At 34.5% G+C, this 15,937-nt stretch overlaps 2 protein-coding genes across 4 annotated transcripts; both read left to right on the top strand.

The window, feature by feature from the left end:
* Window positions 1–2,005: 2,005 nt before the first annotated feature.
* LOC111277104 (uncharacterized) lies at window positions 2,006–6,445 on the top strand. The gene is made up of 3 exons (XM_022863269.2): window positions 2,006–2,396; window positions 2,531–5,584; window positions 5,938–6,445. The coding sequence occupies exons 2-3, from the start codon at window positions 2,635–2,637 to the stop codon at window positions 6,297–6,299; spliced, it is 3,312 nt and encodes a 1,103-aa protein (XP_022719004.1). The 5' UTR covers window positions 2,006–2,396; window positions 2,531–2,634; the 3' UTR covers window positions 6,300–6,445.
* A 1,512-nt stretch (window positions 6,446–7,957) lies between these two features.
* Window positions 7,958–15,694, top strand: SEC (Tetratricopeptide repeat (TPR)-like superfamily protein). 3 transcript variants are annotated; one of them, XM_022863265.2, is made up of 27 exons: window positions 7,958–8,350; window positions 8,675–8,820; window positions 8,904–9,002; window positions 9,112–9,162; window positions 9,257–9,373; window positions 9,559–9,615; window positions 10,105–10,224; window positions 10,417–10,479; window positions 10,583–10,661; window positions 11,102–11,211; window positions 11,317–11,370; window positions 11,460–11,527; window positions 11,628–11,730; window positions 11,842–12,044; window positions 12,351–12,447; window positions 12,805–12,876; window positions 13,017–13,093; window positions 13,178–13,379; window positions 13,474–13,641; window positions 13,878–13,988; window positions 14,066–14,152; window positions 14,273–14,400; window positions 14,484–14,566; window positions 14,652–14,757; window positions 14,847–14,993; window positions 15,145–15,265; window positions 15,349–15,694. In XM_022863265.2, exons 1-27 carry the CDS (start codon window positions 8,161–8,163, stop codon window positions 15,460–15,462), a joined length of 2,973 nt encoding a protein of 990 aa, XP_022719000.2. In that variant the 5' UTR covers window positions 7,958–8,160; the 3' UTR covers window positions 15,463–15,694. The 3 variants fall into 3 exon arrangements, with proteins under 3 accessions (XP_022719000.2, XP_089620077.1, XP_089620078.1); XM_089763951.1 differs by having other exon boundaries at window positions 10,001–10,224; XM_089763952.1 differs by lacking the exons at window positions 7,958–8,350; window positions 8,675–8,820; window positions 8,904–9,002; ... (1 more) ...; window positions 9,257–9,373; window positions 9,559–9,615 and adding an exon at window positions 9,803–9,886 and having other exon boundaries at window positions 10,001–10,224.
* Window positions 15,695–15,937: the final 243 nt, after the last annotated feature.

Genomic DNA, 15,937 nt, shown 5'->3' with positions numbered 1-15,937 from the left:
TGACTCATTAAAAAGGATAGGAATCTTCTATATTATTTGTCTTTTTTTTTGTTTTAATAAAAATATTTTTGGAAATAATGCAAAATTATTGAGTTTGTAATTAGCATTATAAATATAGCCATGCCATCCTCCCAAATTCAACTAAAATACATTTAAAAATATATATATATATATGGTTTTTTTTTTCAAAACCCAAATCTATTTTAATGTGTTTAAATCATCAGGTTACATATTAAAGAAAAATCCCACCAATAATTAAAGAAAAATCCAAAAAAAAAAAAAAACCATTGACATGTGATTATCTGGACAATTTTAATGTTATTTTCAGAACAAAAAATTATGTGATGTTTGAGGGAAAACGTCATCAATGACAAAACATTTGTAAAAATAGGAAAAAAAATTAATGAAAAAAAATGGTGTTATAGAAGTGGAAATCATATGTGTAAAATGGGGATTGACCTTTTAACTATAGCACAAGTGGCCTCATCATCTCATCGTAGACTAGGAACGAAAAAATGAAGTGTTATTCGAAGTTATCATTTTGAGGAAGACCAATGGGTTTTGCACATTTCATTAAGGACGGTAAGGAATGAATGAGACTGGAAAAGGACTAATGTTTTTTGGCCTAGCTAGGTGAAAATAATGCAAATTGACCAACTAATGTATAGTATGTAATGATTATAGCTGAAGAAATTATAAGGTTGTGTAACATATATATATATTTTTGGCTTTTCCCTACCATAACACATCTTATTGGCCTTTTGTTTTACTTCTTCGAATCTGATGTCTAGATTTTTATTTTATTTTTTATGTATCATTTCTAAGGATGATTTTATTCATTGAAATTTGAAAATGTAACCTTGGGAATAATGTCTAAAACTCTTTAGATATATATAAAAAAATTGATTAATGTGCATAACCAAAAATTAGAAGTTGACTTGAGTAAAAATTTTATGCATATAATAATATAGAGAGAAGACAAAATTGTTTTTTTATGAATAAAAATCATAATTTTGGGATAAAATAAAATAAAAAATATTAAGATTTAAATTTCGAATTGTTAAATTCAAATTATTAAATTTTTTGACATAGGAGAATGTTTCCCAATATGAAGGGGAGAAGAGGGAGTGGCAAGGCAATATATGAACCATCCTTAGCTACTTCTCTTGGAGAATAAAATAAATGTTGGTTTTATTCTATTAAGTCTCAAGTCATAGTTTATTAATATTGAAAGAATCCATAGCTAGACTCTAGCAACTCACAACTTGAAAGCTGAAATTTATATATTTTTTATTCTTTTAATTACATCCTCTTTAATTAGAGTTTTGTTTCATATAGCAAAATGAAAGAGTTTAAATTGGCATGTAAATTTTACAAATGGAAATCTTAAATGATGTCTAATGACATTCATTAAAATGATATATAATATAATATATTATTTCTTTTTGAATTTGATGAAAATAGTACATTAAATCTAATTTTTTAAATAGTATTTTTAAAATAGTAATTTTTTTTGAAGATTTTTTAAAATAATATCTTAATTACACTTAATCAGTGCTGTAAGCACCTGTTAGCTCGACCCTTTTATAAATTTATCTCAAACAATGTTGCGTTTATCTTTTGATTTCAATTGTACGAAATTAATGTGCAAAGTGTAGAAATCTAATCATGCATTAAGTATGGGATTGTACCAACATGGTAACCTTTTTTCTATTGTAAGCAAGTTGATGGCTTAAAAATTCAATTCCTAGACTTTAAACCATCTTAAGCAACTGGATTGTAGTAGAAAATAATTATTAAATTATTTTTGAAAAATACTGAAAATTGGTTGGCTAAAAGCCTGAGAATGCACTGAAATCCATAAAAAAAACCTTTTCGGTTGTAGAAGGAATGAGGAAAAAAAAAGCATAAAACCCTGAAAGAAAAACTTGAAAAATAAACAGACTTTCCAGGTTAACTTTTTTGAAGCACTAAAATATATAATGCAAAGAGATAGAGTGAGAGAGGAGAGAAAAGAAGAAGAGCATGGTCATGCTTTGTCGGCCATCTCTTTTCTTACATAACCTTCACATCCACACCAAGCAAAAAAGATTGTCTTAAAATCATTCTGTATACATAGACAAACCGAAAACACTTTGGTTTTTCTTAGTTTCTTTTTAGCATAATCCTACAAAAAAAAAAAAAAAAGAGCTGTTTAGTTTATTGAACTTTGAGTCCATTGAAAACCAGTTCATTATTTAATGCAAACCAGTTCATATTTTCAATCAAAGTTTAAGCTTCTGAGGTTTCCCTGTATAAATATTTTCTGGGAAACTGAGAAAGCTTTTCCTGCAGCAGGTTTTCTGGGAAGGAATAGTTGTTTTCCTTGGGAGGGTTCTACCTGGAATTCTAAAAAGGTATGTCAAAATCTCTCCTTTTTTCTGTTTTAAAGTTGTATACAATTGTTTACTGTTTATTTTATGCTTTTGATCATATGCATCTTATATTTTATATATTTTTTGATAGTTTGAAACTCTTCTTTTAACTTCAGGCTGGTTGTCTGGAAACCTGATGATCATGGGAGAAGATTGATATTCATGCATCTGGGAATTGGTTTGAGTCATTCAGCCTTTAAACTTTCTATAATTCATGTGAATGCAACCTTTGGATATGGGGAGATCATTATTACGTAGGCTGTTCACTGTTTTTATTCTAATTCATGTCCTTTTGGTTCATCAGTCCAATGAGCTCAACTCTGAGGGTCAATATCTTCTTGATATTAAGAGTAATCTTGTTGACAAGTTTAACCATCTGGGTAATTGGAACCCCAATGATCCAACTCCTTGTGGATGGAATGGTGTGAATTGCACCTCCATTGGTTATTACAACCCTGTGGTCCAGTCTCTTAATTTGAGTTCAATGAACCTTTCTGGTTTTCTGTCTCCAAGCATTGGTGGATTGGTTCATTTGACTACCCTTGATCTTTCTTTCAATGGGTTGTCTCAAAACATTCCTAAAGAGATTGGAAATTGTTCAATTTTGGAGATTCTCAATGTCAATGATAATGAATTTGAAGCTCAAATTCCCATAGAATTATGCAGCCTATCTTATTTGACAATTCTAAATATATACAACAATAGAATATCAGGGCCTTTCCCTGATGAGATTGGAAATCTTTCTTCTTTGTCACAATTGTTTGCATATAGCAACAACATCAGTGGATCATTGCCGAGTTCTCTTGGGAACCTTAAGAGTCTAAAATGTTTTCGAGCCGGGCAGAATTTGTTGACAGGAAGTTTACCTTCTGCTATAGGTTCATGTGAGAGCTTAGAGTATCTTGGTCTTGCACAAAATGCATTGACAGGAGAGATACCAAAAGAGATTGGAATGCTTAAGAACTTGAAAGAGTTAATCCTTTGGGATAATCAGCTCTCTGGGTTGGTTCCAAAGGAGTTTGGCAATTGTACAAATTTGAGTATTCTTGCTCTCTACGACAACAGGCTTTTTGGAAGGGTACCCAAGGAGCTTGGGAACCTTATGAATCTCAAGGAGTTATACCTTTACAGAAACCAATTGAATGAAACAATCCCAAGGGAAATTGGGAATCTTTCTTCGGCAGAACAAATCGATTTTTCGGAGAATATGTTGACCGGAGAGATACCAGTTGAGTTGAGTAAGATAAAAGGGTTGCGTTTGCTTTATCTTTTTGAGAACCATCTTACAGGTGTTATTCCTGTTGAGCTTACCACTTTGAAGAATTTGTCAAAGCTTGATCTCTCCATAAATTATCTCCATGGTCCTATTCCTACGGGATTCCAATATTTGACAGAATTGATCATGTTTCAGCTCTTTAACAATTCAATAAATGGTAGCATTCCTCAAAAACTTGGGGCTTATAGCCCACTTTGGGCAGTTGATTTATCAGACAATCAACTAAAGGGAAGGATCCCTCCTCTTCTTTGCAGAAATTCTAGCCTGATCTTTCTGAACCTGGGGTTAAACAAACTCAGTGGAAACATCCCATCTGGTGTTACAAACTGCAAATCACTGGTTCAACTTCTTTTAGTTGGTAACAGCCTTACAGGAAGTCTTCCATCCAGTCTGTGCAAATTGGTAAATCTGTCTGCCGTTGAACTTGGCCAGAACAAGTTCACTGGGCCAATTCCTCCAGAGATTGGAAACTGCAAAACTTTGCAGAGGCTACACCTTTCAAATAACTACTTTACATCAGAGTTGCCAAGAGAGATTGGTAATCTTTCCCAGTTAGCGAGCTTTAATGTCTCATCAAACTCTCTCACTGGAAGGATACCACAAGAAATTTTTAATTGCAAATTGCTTCAACGACTTGATGTCAGCCGGAATCGATTTATGGGAAATTTGGCCAGTGAGGTGGGAACACTTTCTCAGTTGGAGCTTCTCAAGCTTTCAGACAATAATCTGTCAGGGATAATACCTCCAGCACTAGGAAATCTTTTGCGTTTGACTGAGTTACAAATGGGGGGCAACTCATTCTATGGTAATATACCAGCTGAATTAGGTGCCCTCTCCAGCTTGCAAATTGCATTGAATCTCAGCTATAACAGTCTCTCTGGAGTAATCCCTCCTGAGCTTGGGAATCTTATTTTATTGGAATACCTTGTGCTTAATAACAACCACTTGACTGGTGAAATCCCAGGTTCTTTTGCGAATCTATCAAGCTTACTTGGATGCAACTTTTCCTACAATGACTTAACCGGGCCTATACCTTCTCTACCACACCTCGAGAGCATGGCTATCAGCAGCTTTATTGAGAACAAAGCTCTCTGCGGTGGACCTCTTGGTGGTTGTAATCCATCACCATCTCAGTCCTCTCTTCGGCCAGGTACAGAAGATAAAGGTAGCCGGTTAGGTAAAGTTGTGGCTATAGTTGCAGCAGCCATTGGTGGAGTTTCTCTTATTTTGATAGTAATTATTATATATTTCATGAGACGTCCAGTTGAAATAGTTGCTCCTTTGCAAGAAAAACCTTCTTCTGCTCGAGTTTCAGACATTTACTTTTCCCCCAAGGAAGGATTCACTTTCCAGGACTTACTTGCAGCCACTGACAATTTTGATGAGAGCTTTATCGTTGGTAGGGGAGCTTGTGGAACTGTATATAAAGCTGTCTTACCAATTGGTCATGTAATTGCTGTTAAGAAGCTTGCATCCAACAGGGAGGGCAATAATAATGTGGATAACAGCTTCCGTGCAGAAATTTTAACCTTGGGGAATATCAGGCACCGGAATATTGTGAAGCTCTATGGTTTCTGTTACCATCAAGGTTCCAATCTCCTTCTCTATGAATACATGTCAAGAGGCAGTTTGGGAGAGCTGCTTCACGGTACATCTTGCAATCTTGATTGGAGGACAAGATTCCTGATTGCCTTGGGGGCTGCTCAAGGTCTTGCTTATTTGCATCATGATTGCAAACCTAGAATTTTTCACCGCGACATAAAGTCCAACAACATATTGCTTGATGAAAAGTTTGAAGCTCATGTCGGTGACTTTGGATTGGCAAAAGTCATTGACATGCCACAATACAAGTCAATGTCTGCAATTGCAGGTTCTTATGGCTACATTGCTCCAGGTAAGTTCTCTCTTGTAAGCCTTTCATTTTCAAATTTTCTGTTTGAAGTTTAAAAATTCTGTTTAAAGAAGGTATTCTGTTTCTTCATTGCTATATCATGCTGTCCCAAAAAACTATAGATGTCGGAAGTAACATCATCTTTGAACTAGTGAATGTAGCAGTAGTTGTTGCTAGAGTTACTTTTATACATGTTCATACTGATGAGTTCAATGTTTACATGCTTGAAATCTGTCACAGAGGATAGTGAATAGCTGAAATTTTTGTACAAAATATTGGCATTTCATCACAGTTTTATCAGACTTTAGCATACATCAAGTTGCTTTTAGCTGATAAGTATGATCATTTAAATACAGAATATGCATATACCATGAAAGTCACAGAAAAATGTGACATCTATAGCTATGGAGTTGTCCTATTGGAGTTGCTGACTGGCAGAACACCCGTCCAACCTCTAGATCAAGGCGGTGATCTTGTAACATGGGTGAGAAATTACATTAGAAATCAGTCATTGTCACCTGGAATACTTGATGCTCGATTGAATCAACAAGATGAGAGTACTGTTTCTCATATGATAACAGTCTTGAAAATTGCTTTGATATGCACAAGCATGTCTCCTTCTGATAGACCAACAATGCGAGAAGTTGTTTTGATGCTCATGGAATCCAACAGGCGCGAAAGCCACTTCGATACCTCCCCTAGTCATGACATTGATTGACTTGGATGAACCTGATGATATTGTAGGTATAATAATTTTAATTAACCAGGATAATTTTTCAGTTCTACTTGTAGAAAATATAGCAGACTGTCCTGTAAATTTCTTCATAGAGCATCATCACTCTTATTACTGTCTTCCTCATCTAATTTTGCCTATAATGTTTTGTCAACTTTCATTCCATTTCAGCAGTAATGTGACTTAAGACTTTTACAAGAACATAGTCACGGATGCATGGGAATGTCACCTTGCAATAATCTTTGAGGCAGTGCACTTGCATTAGCCTCTTTTTTGCATTCATATTTCAAGTTCAATCCAAAGTTTGGAAGAAACTTTTATCCTCTTTTCTCACAAATCAAAGCTTCAAAAAATAAGAGGTTGATGTATCTCCCAATTAGACTATTAAAAGTTTATTAAAAAAAAGAAAGAAATTAAAGCCTTTTCTTCTTTTTTTTTTTTTTTTTTAGATACCAATTATTTATTATTTTAGATGAAAGGAAACTCAAACTCACTCTTTTGAATAAGGAAATAAATTTATTATTGAACCAAATGTTCAGTGCAAAAATAAAGATTATATGATGATCTTTCATCTTTCACTACTGTTGCTAAATAACATCTCATAGCAATTATTGAAATTCACATTCTTGTAGCAATAATCATCCATAAAAATGAAAAACAAAGAAAAAAAAAAGGTATTGATCACATCGAATTTAACAATAATGTTTTTTCTTAAGAAAAGAAAGATTCAATTTACAATCATGCCATTTTCGACATGCCTAACATGAAATTTATTTTTTTATTTTTGCCAAGTTTATATAAATTTTTTTTTAAAATTTTATCATTTCGTATTTTTATCGAAAGAAAAAAAAATCTGAGTTGAATGCTCCATCATCGGTGGACCTTCTTCCAATTGATGAAAAGATGTGGGCTCAAGACTCACACCACCAACATTGGGCCTAATGTGTCAATCAGCTCGGCCCAAATAAAGGAAATACAAAATCTCCTCAAATCCTTTAAAAAGGTTAAAAAAAGCAATTATGCTCATAATTATCTACCACAACATGACTTTCCATATTTGCCAATTAATAATCTCAAAATTACAGAAATTTTCCTAAATTTAACTATTTTATTCCATAATAATAAATAACAAATTCAAAATTTAAAATTAAAAAAATTGTTTTTATTTAAAAATTATCATTTTAAATAAAAAATAAATTTGATAATTTATGTATTTTTATAATACTTATTTAATTTTAAATATTTATAAAACACAAAAAGTATTAAGTCACAATTCACATTATGTCAAATATAAAATATATATTTTAAATTTTATTAATTTCATATATAATTTTTATTAAAATTTTAAATTATATTATTTTTTTGATATAATAGGCAATTAAATTATAGATTAAAGAGAAATTTATTATTTTTTTAATTTTACCTTTTTCTTATTTTTTTCCAACTTACCTAAGACGGTAAAAGTAATATCCCAAACAGATCATCAAACTCGATAGTGTCGCTGTCGCTAACAAACGGAATGTTCTTTTTTTGTTTTCCCCGTACCACTTAACGGCTTAATCTCCTCCCTACAAGTACAAATCAACGGCTCATATTTCTCTTCTCTTCACTATATAAACTCCCCGACAAGGGTTCCCAGGGACATAGCGGAAACAAGCTGAAAAAGAGAAATAAAAAAAAAAGAAAAAGAAGAGAGTTCGATAAGAAACGGTGTCGTTTAGTCGAGTGCACTTCTTCTCCGTCGCGGTTCATTGTCAGCCGTTTGATCTGATAAATTTCAAATTTTGTTTTCATTTTTTTTTCTTTTTGCGGTTTGATGATTGGATTTTGTTGAGGGAGATCGGAGATGTTGTTGTTGCAAAACGGAGTGGGGATCTCTAGGGCTTCTCCCTACGGCGGTGGAATCGTCGATCGAACTGATGATACCTACGACGCTGAGGCGGTGGCTAACGGAAAAGCCGCTGTTTATGCGGTGAAGCAGGAGCCGGCTTCTTCGCTTGATATTGTGCCTCGTAAAGGACATGATTCACATGAAGGTTCGTTTCTTCATTGTTTTTAATATCAATATTCTTTATAAATTATTGTTATTTCTTAATTTTTCGAGCTTCGATATTATTTTTGTCAAAAAAAAAAAAAAGATTTAAAAGCGCGAAAATTTTAGATTATTTTAGGGTTTTTATATCATCATTATTATTTATTATAAAGCTGAAAAATTGAAAAAAATTAAAAACTTTATGCCTTATTGTAAATGTTTTAATTGTTATTTATTCCGTAAAATTCTAAATTGGTTGAATTTTTTTTATCAGTGCAATGGTTTTCTTTTAATTGCTGATATAATGATTGATTTGCCTTTGATGCAGTTGATGAAGATATGCACTTGGCACTAGCTCATCAAATGTATAAATCTGGAAACTTCAAACAAGCACTGCATTATAGCAATGTTATTTATGACCAGAACCCGCTTCGTACTGATAATCTGCTCCTTTTGGGTGCTATTTATTATCAGGTTAGAAAGATTTCCTTTTTTTGTCATCTTTAATATGGGATCGTGCTTTTGTAGTTTTATAATATTTTGGTGAATGTCTGCAGTTGCATGATTATGATATGTGCATTACCAAAAATCAAGAAGCCCTTGGAATTGATCCTCGTTTTGCCGAGTGTTATGGAAACATGGCAAATGCTTGGAAGGTACTTGTTAATCTTTATATCAATCTTTTGAAGTAAGAATGAATCTTAAAAAAGAAGGGTTTTTTAAGAACTGCAACTGATGGAGGTTTATTTTTGCCCTAATTTGTAGGAAAAAGGCGATATTGATGCTGCCATTCGGTACTATATGATTGCAATTGAGGTTTGTTTGTAGTTAGTAATGATTTTTCTTCCTCCTTTGCTAGTGAAATCTTTTGTTAGTTTGTTGATCTTTGTTTGAACTTGCATTGCTGCAGCTTCGACCTAACTTTGCTGATGCATGGTCAAATTTAGCTAGTGCTTACATGCGAAAAGGGAGATTTAATGAGGCTGCACAGTGTTGCCGTCAGGCGCTGCAATTAAATCCTCTTTTGGTATATTTTAATCTAGTTGTATTTTATTATAATCCAGTTAAATGTTATATACTTCTAACTCAACAGGAAGTTCTACATTTCAATTTCTATTGCTTTTGTCCCTTTGTTTCTTAACAACTAATTGAGACACAGCATTTAAGGTTTCAATAAGATTTTCTGACATATATCTTTTAATTGGTCTACAGGTTGATGCTCATAGTAACCTTGGAAATCTGATGAAGGCGCAAGGGCTGGTGCAACAAGTAAGTGTCAAGAAATGAAATGTTTATACTGTTTGATAGCCCAACTACATAAGTAATAGCCAGGAATGTGAACTCTTGGGCTGAATTATGGTAACTGATGTAATTCATGCCTTTGGCAAATACCATGTTTAACATCTGCAATTAGGATTTTGCTTGGATCTCATTCTATCCATGTTTTGAAGGCAGTGGTCTAATCTTTTGCCCACTGTGAGTGTATGCTAATTGCTGGGTTAACCTGGCCTACCTTCTTACCATCCTGCCCGAACAGAATGTGAGGGGAAAACATCCTTCCCATATTTAGATTTTTTAGCGTGTCTTTACCTGGTAAGTTACTGATGGAAGTAATTCATGTTTGGAACTGTCTCAATATCATGGTTCAATACAGATATCAAGTTGTTATCTACAGGCCAGGGCTCAGATGATGGTTGCTCTTGTTGTAACTTCCATCTGCAAAGACTCGAAATTGTCAGAATCTAACATTTTGTGCAGGCATACAGTTGCTACCTCGAGGCTCTACGGATACAGCCAACTTTTGCCATTGCATGGTCAAATCTTGCGGGTCTTTTCATGGATTCAGGTGACTTAAATCGAGCACTTCAGTATTACAAGGTATGCTGTAATTTCATTGTCCTGCTTGCAAAAGATATGGCATGATAAATTTTTAATGTGCTGATTCTTTGTTAATAATTTTTAATGAGATATAATCCAACAACCCTCCTGCTCCCTTACTCCTTGATTTTAGTTCTAGAACTACTTTATATTCTGTTAAACTGATTTACAATTGTAAATTTCGAATTGCAGGAAGCTGTTAAACTCAAACCCACATTTCCTGATGCCTATTTAAATCTTGGGAATATTTATAAGGTAAGCCATCTTGCCTTGTGCTCATGTTGTTGGGTTGCTGCAAGTGCCTGGACCTGTCTTCTTGTATTGGAGAAAAACAAGACATCTCTTTTGCTTTTTCCAGGCTTTGGGAATGCCTCAAGAGGCTATTGTTTGTTATCAGCGTGCTGTTCAGACTCGGCCAAACAATCCAATAGCTTTGGGTAAGTGCTACTAAAGCACATGGATCCACTATATCTTCTCTTTGATGAGGGGTGGAATTTTCAAATGAATTGCATTTGGCTGCTTGGTTGCAGATATATATTTTTCCTTTCTGTTGTGTTTAGTCTAAGGCATCAAGACATGGTAGATTTTTTCTTTGACACTATTATTTTGTTTTGTGTGGTAGTTTTTCTTCTTGTTTTTTAGTTTCTTATTTTCTCTTGCATATATGTTAACCTTGAAGTCACTAAGTCTGCTCCTTGTCATGTATGGAAATGGGGTCCCAGCACACTTGATAAAGTGTGGTTTGTAGACCTTATTATGGTCCATTACTTAGCTGAGTATTTTTGTTATTAACTATTTGGATTTTTATAATACGTCTAAAGATGGTCCTGTTAATTTATGTTATTGAAGTACCAAGTTATGTGACTCTATGGTGCAGGTAATCTGGCTAGTACGTACTATGAGCGAGGTCAATTAGATCTCGCTATTCTCCACTATAAGCAAGCTATTGCCAGTGATCAAAGATTTTTGGAGGCTTACAATAATTTGGTTGGTTTTCACATTTGTGTGAGATTGTAAACATTATAGTAGTTTCATGCTTTTGCTTTTAAAGTAGTTGCTAACTTTAATTTGCTTTTAATTATTGACTTGAAGGGAAATGCATTGAAAGATGTGGGTCGTGTTGATGAGGCAATTCAATGCTATAATGTAGGTTCTTTTCTGGTCATCTAGGTTTTGTCTTCTCTCATTTACTGTTATTGATCTTTTGAACTTATCATTTTTCATTGTGGGTGAAGCAATGTCTTACATTGCAACCTAATCATCCACAAGCACTTACCAACCTTGGGAACATATATATGGAATGGTATGCTATCCTCAAATTCTTGATGTCTGAATGATCAAAATTCGGCTCGTGACGAGTTTTTGGTGAATAGCATTTTTACAAGATGTTTTGGAATTTGTAGGAACATGGTTGCTACTGCTGCTTCTTACTATAAGGCTACGTTGGCTGTCACAACTGGGTTGTCTGCTCCATTCAACAACCTTGCTGTAATCTATAAGCAACAGGTTGTTTTTTGGTGTTTGACTTCCTGTTTTTGCTTTGATACTAACTGGATGTTAGAAAGTGCCCTTTTTTTGTTGCCTCAGTATTTAATGAGTATTATATTTTTACTGTAGGGAAATTACGTGGAAGCTATATCTTGTTACAATGAGGTTTTGCGGATTGATCCCTTGGCAGCTGATGGGCTTGTAAATAGGGGTAACACTTACAAGGAGATTGGTAGAGTGAGTGAAGCAATTCAAGATTATATTCATGCTATTAATATCCGGCCAAATATGGCTGAAGCCCATGCAAATCTGGCTTCTGCCTATAAAGATAGGTAATTTTCTTTGTTTCCGATCATTTTTTTAATGTTCACATTCCTTCGTAAGAGTATCCATTTTTGTCTAGAGTTTTCTTAGGATCACTAGCATCTTTTTATGGGGCACGTAGAGAAAAGGGACTTTGCTTCCCTAAATTAAAACAATGTTTCCTTGGGATTTTTTCTGCTTTGATGCATGCTACTCTTGTCAGTGTAAATTTTATTGATGACATCTATTTAAGGTTTCTTCTATTGGGCTGAGGAAAGTGCCTTTTAAGGTTCTAATAATTTGGTGACTTCGAGTTGGGTTTACTTGTAATACAGTGGACATGTAGAGGCCGCTGTCAAAAGCTATAGGCAGGCATTGCTTCTACGACCAGATTTTCCTGAAGCTACCTGTAACCTCCTCCATACGTTACAGGTATCATGGCTTGAATTCTAATGCACTATGATATTAGTGTAAGCTAGCTCAAAAAGTAAAACTAATATCTAGGCAAAAGCTACATTTACATGCATTATGTATCATTATATGTAGTAGTAGGAAGCATTTATTGGACATGCCAATTTCTTTCAAGGCATTCAACCCTTTCTAGGTGATCATATTCTGACTGTATGTTCCTAATTCTAAGAGTAATGCTTGATTCAGTGAACTAAAAGCTAAGATTTATATAGCTTGCTACATTGGTTATCTTGTGGGAGTACTTAATTGGAACTTGAAGTTTTTAGAGAAACATATTGAATTGGGATCAACTAATCTAATTGTATTTTATATTTGCAGTGTGTGTGCAGCTGGGAGGACCGAGATAACATGTTTACTGACGTTGAAGACATTATTCGAAGGCAGATTAATGTGAGTATTGATATTCATGTACTTTTTTTCCTTTGCCTTGTCATTTATGTTTTTTTTTTAATATCAATTTTAAGACTGGCAACTACTTCCATAGTATTTCCCTTTTCAATGCACTTAACTGCAATATTCCTTCATCTCAGATGTCAGTTCTTCCTAGTGTGCAACCTTTCCATGCCATAGCATATCCCATTGATCCAATGCTTGCACTCGATATAAGGTATAAATTTCTTTCCATACCATCATATGTAATTTACTGTGGTGAACTAGAGTTTTTAATTAACATTTCGTCCTTCTATTGCAGCCGTAAATATGCTGCTCATTGCTCCTTGATTGCATCTCGTTTTGCTCTTCCTCCTTTCAACCATCCCGCTAAAATTCCTATTATATGCAATGGGGGAAATGAGAGGCTAAAGGTTGGCTATGTAAGCAGTGACTTTGGCAATCACCCCTTGTCACATCTAATGGGATCGGTATTTGGCATGCACAGCAAGGAGAATGTTGAGGTTTTTTTCTTTTCTTTTTTTTTTGTTTTTTGGTTAAACTTATTATTGTAGAACTCTATGGTCATGATTAAACATAAAATTATGGTGTTTGCAGGTATTTTGCTATGCATTGAGTCAAAATGATGGTACTGAGTGGAGACTGCGTATCCAGTCTGAAGCTGAGCATTTTATAGATGTGTCTGCCTTGTCATCAGATGTGATTGCCAAAATGATTAATGAGGATGGAGTACAGATCCTTATCAACCTGAATGGTTATACCAAGGTTCATTTTTCTCACCCTTTGAGGAACCTAATTTTATTTTAAGAGGCTTGCTATATTGAGTGCTATTATGATATGATAACTAAAAATAATCTAAATTCCTTTATTTTAATTTTTTGTGTTGCCTATTTTATTTAATGTAGGGTGCTGAAAATTCTGTTCTATTTTATGTTTCTGAAATATCAACCTTATGAATATGAAATTTTAATATGAAATATTTGCCCTGCTCAATAATACAGGGGGCAAGGAATGAAATATTTGCCATGCAGCCTGCACCTATACAGGTTTCATATATGGGATTTCCTGGGACTACTGGGGCAAATTACATTGATTACTTGGTCACTGATGAGGTAGGAATTGGTGCCTCACATAAACCTTCAATGATTCATATGTTCTTTGTCTAAGTTGCTATTTTGTTCTCTTTCAGTTTGTTTCACCTTTGTGTTATTCGCATATTTATTCTGAGAAGCTTGTCCATCTCCCTCATTGCTACTTTGTGAATGATTATAAGCAGGTGAGTTTTTGAATGGTGCAATAAAATAGAATCTATTGATTGTTAGTGAACTCTTATGATGTTCATTAATAGTCATTTAGACAATACAGACCTGATACTGTAAACTATTATTGTTTGCAGAAAAATCGGGATGTGTTGGATCCAACTTGTCAGTACAAGCGATCTGATTATGGTCTTCCAGAAGATAAATTTATTTTTGCATGCTTCAACCAATTGTATAAAATGGATCCTGAAATCTTTAATACATGGTAATATGACGAGGATCCCGAGTTAAATGAATGTAATTTCTCAAATTTTGTCATTTCACTTATATACTTCTTTTACCATTCAGGTGTAATATTCTTAAGCGTGTACCAAATAGCGCACTTTGGCTTCTCAGATTCCCAGCTGCTGGAGAAATGAGACTGCGAGCATGTAGGTTATAGTATTTCATGTCTTATAAGAATGCAAACTTCATAATATTGGGGTTTTTATTGGTGATGTTGGGCTTTTGTTTCAGATGCTGTTGCACAAGGAGTACAGCCAGAGCAAATTATTTTCACAGATGTTGCAATGAAACATGAGCATATCAGGCGTAGTGCTTTAGCTGATCTATTTCTTGACACGTAACTACTCTCTGCCCTTCTCTCGTTCTTTAACAGCATTGTTTTGATCTGCATTTCAGTAATGATGGTTTCATTATTCTTCTTTACAGACCTTTATGCAATGCACATACTACTGGCACGGATATATTATGGGCTGGTTTACCTATGGTGACTCTGCCCCTTGAGAAAATGGCTACAAGGGTTGCTGGATCACTTTGTCTAGCTACTGGTTTGGGGGAGGAGATGATTGTGAAAAGGTGGGTGCTTTTAACACTGTCCTTGGCGAGTATGGATTTGCATGCGATTGTATCGAGTTTAATTGTCATTACGTTAGTGGTTCGAGTTGGGCATATCTAGTTCTCAATTTTCTATGCCTTTATGTTATTGTAATTTCTTCATGTTTTACAGTATGAAGGAATATGAAGAAAGGGCCGTCTCTTTGGCATTAAATAGGCCGAAGCTCCAGGCTCTTACCAATAAACTCAAGGCGGCTCGTTTAACTTGCCCTCTTTTTGACACAGCACGCTGGGTGAGCTTGATTAACACTACGTTGTTATTTTTGCATTACCTATCACGATAAATGCTTAAAAATTTACTTCCAAACCATGGCAGGTGCGGAATCTGGAGAGGTCATACTTCAAAATGTGGAATCTTTATTGCTCAGGGCAGCAGCCCCAGCATTTCAAAGTCGCTGAGAATGACTTAGAGTTCCCGTATGATAGATAGGGACAAACGGGGATTGTAGATAAAGAAGCAAAGAGGATATAGAAGAAAAATTTTCCTACTTCGGAAAATGATCGTTTAGAATTTATTATTTAAAATGCAGTTGAGATGTGTTTCTGATATTTTTATGCAGATGCATCAAAATCTCTGTATTGCCCTAAATATAAACGTGGCAATGACTCGAATTGCGGAAGAAGAAATGAAATTACTAGTACGAGTGTTATTCACCTGATCATTCATGTATGCTGGAAATGGAATTGTGTTAATCTTGTGATTGTTGATGAATAGAAGTCAGAAATGGCGGCCGACAATTATGTTGCAGAAAGATTGTCTTTTCCTGATTCATCGTCACAGAAAAAGTTGCGGAGGCCTGGATGTGGATTCAATTCAATGAATCAGGGTAAATGCCAATATGGCTGGTTTCTTTTTCCATGTGATGGCAACAGGATAATCTCATTAGGACATTGACCGAAATTCT

Source organism: Durio zibethinus, chromosome 7 (genome assembly GCF_047325235.1).
Source record: "Durio zibethinus cultivar Kanyao isolate XHJ-2024 chromosome 7, ASM4732523v1, whole genome shotgun sequence".
Taxonomy (NCBI): Eukaryota; Viridiplantae; Streptophyta; class Magnoliopsida; order Malvales; family Malvaceae; genus Durio; species Durio zibethinus.
The sequence above is the reverse complement of the archived record's forward strand: the minus strand, read 5'-3'. Positions and strand labels throughout refer to the sequence as shown.

What these genes read in the sequence shown, in the direction of transcription:
- SEC (XM_022863265.2), top strand. Translation starts at nt 8,161, where the DNA reads ATGTTGTTGTTGCAAAACGGAGTGGGGATCTCTAGGGCTTCTCCCTAC. An exon ending in AGGACATGATTCACATGAAG is followed by an intron (nt 8,351 to 8,674) that starts GTTCGTTTCTTC and finishes CCTTTGATGCAG; the next exon opens with TTGATGAAGATATGCACTTG. An exon ending in TGGAGGCTTACAATAATTTG is followed by an intron (nt 11,212 to 11,316) that starts GTTGGTTTTCAC and finishes ATTGACTTGAAG; the next exon opens with GGAAATGCATTGAAAGATGT.
- LOC111277104 (XM_022863269.2), top strand. Translation starts at nt 2,635, where the DNA reads ATGCAACCTTTGGATATGGGGAGATCATTATTACGTAGGCTGTTCACT. An exon ending in TTATGGCTACATTGCTCCAG is followed by an intron (nt 5,585 to 5,937) that starts GTAAGTTCTCTC and finishes ATTTAAATACAG; the next exon opens with AATATGCATATACCATGAAA.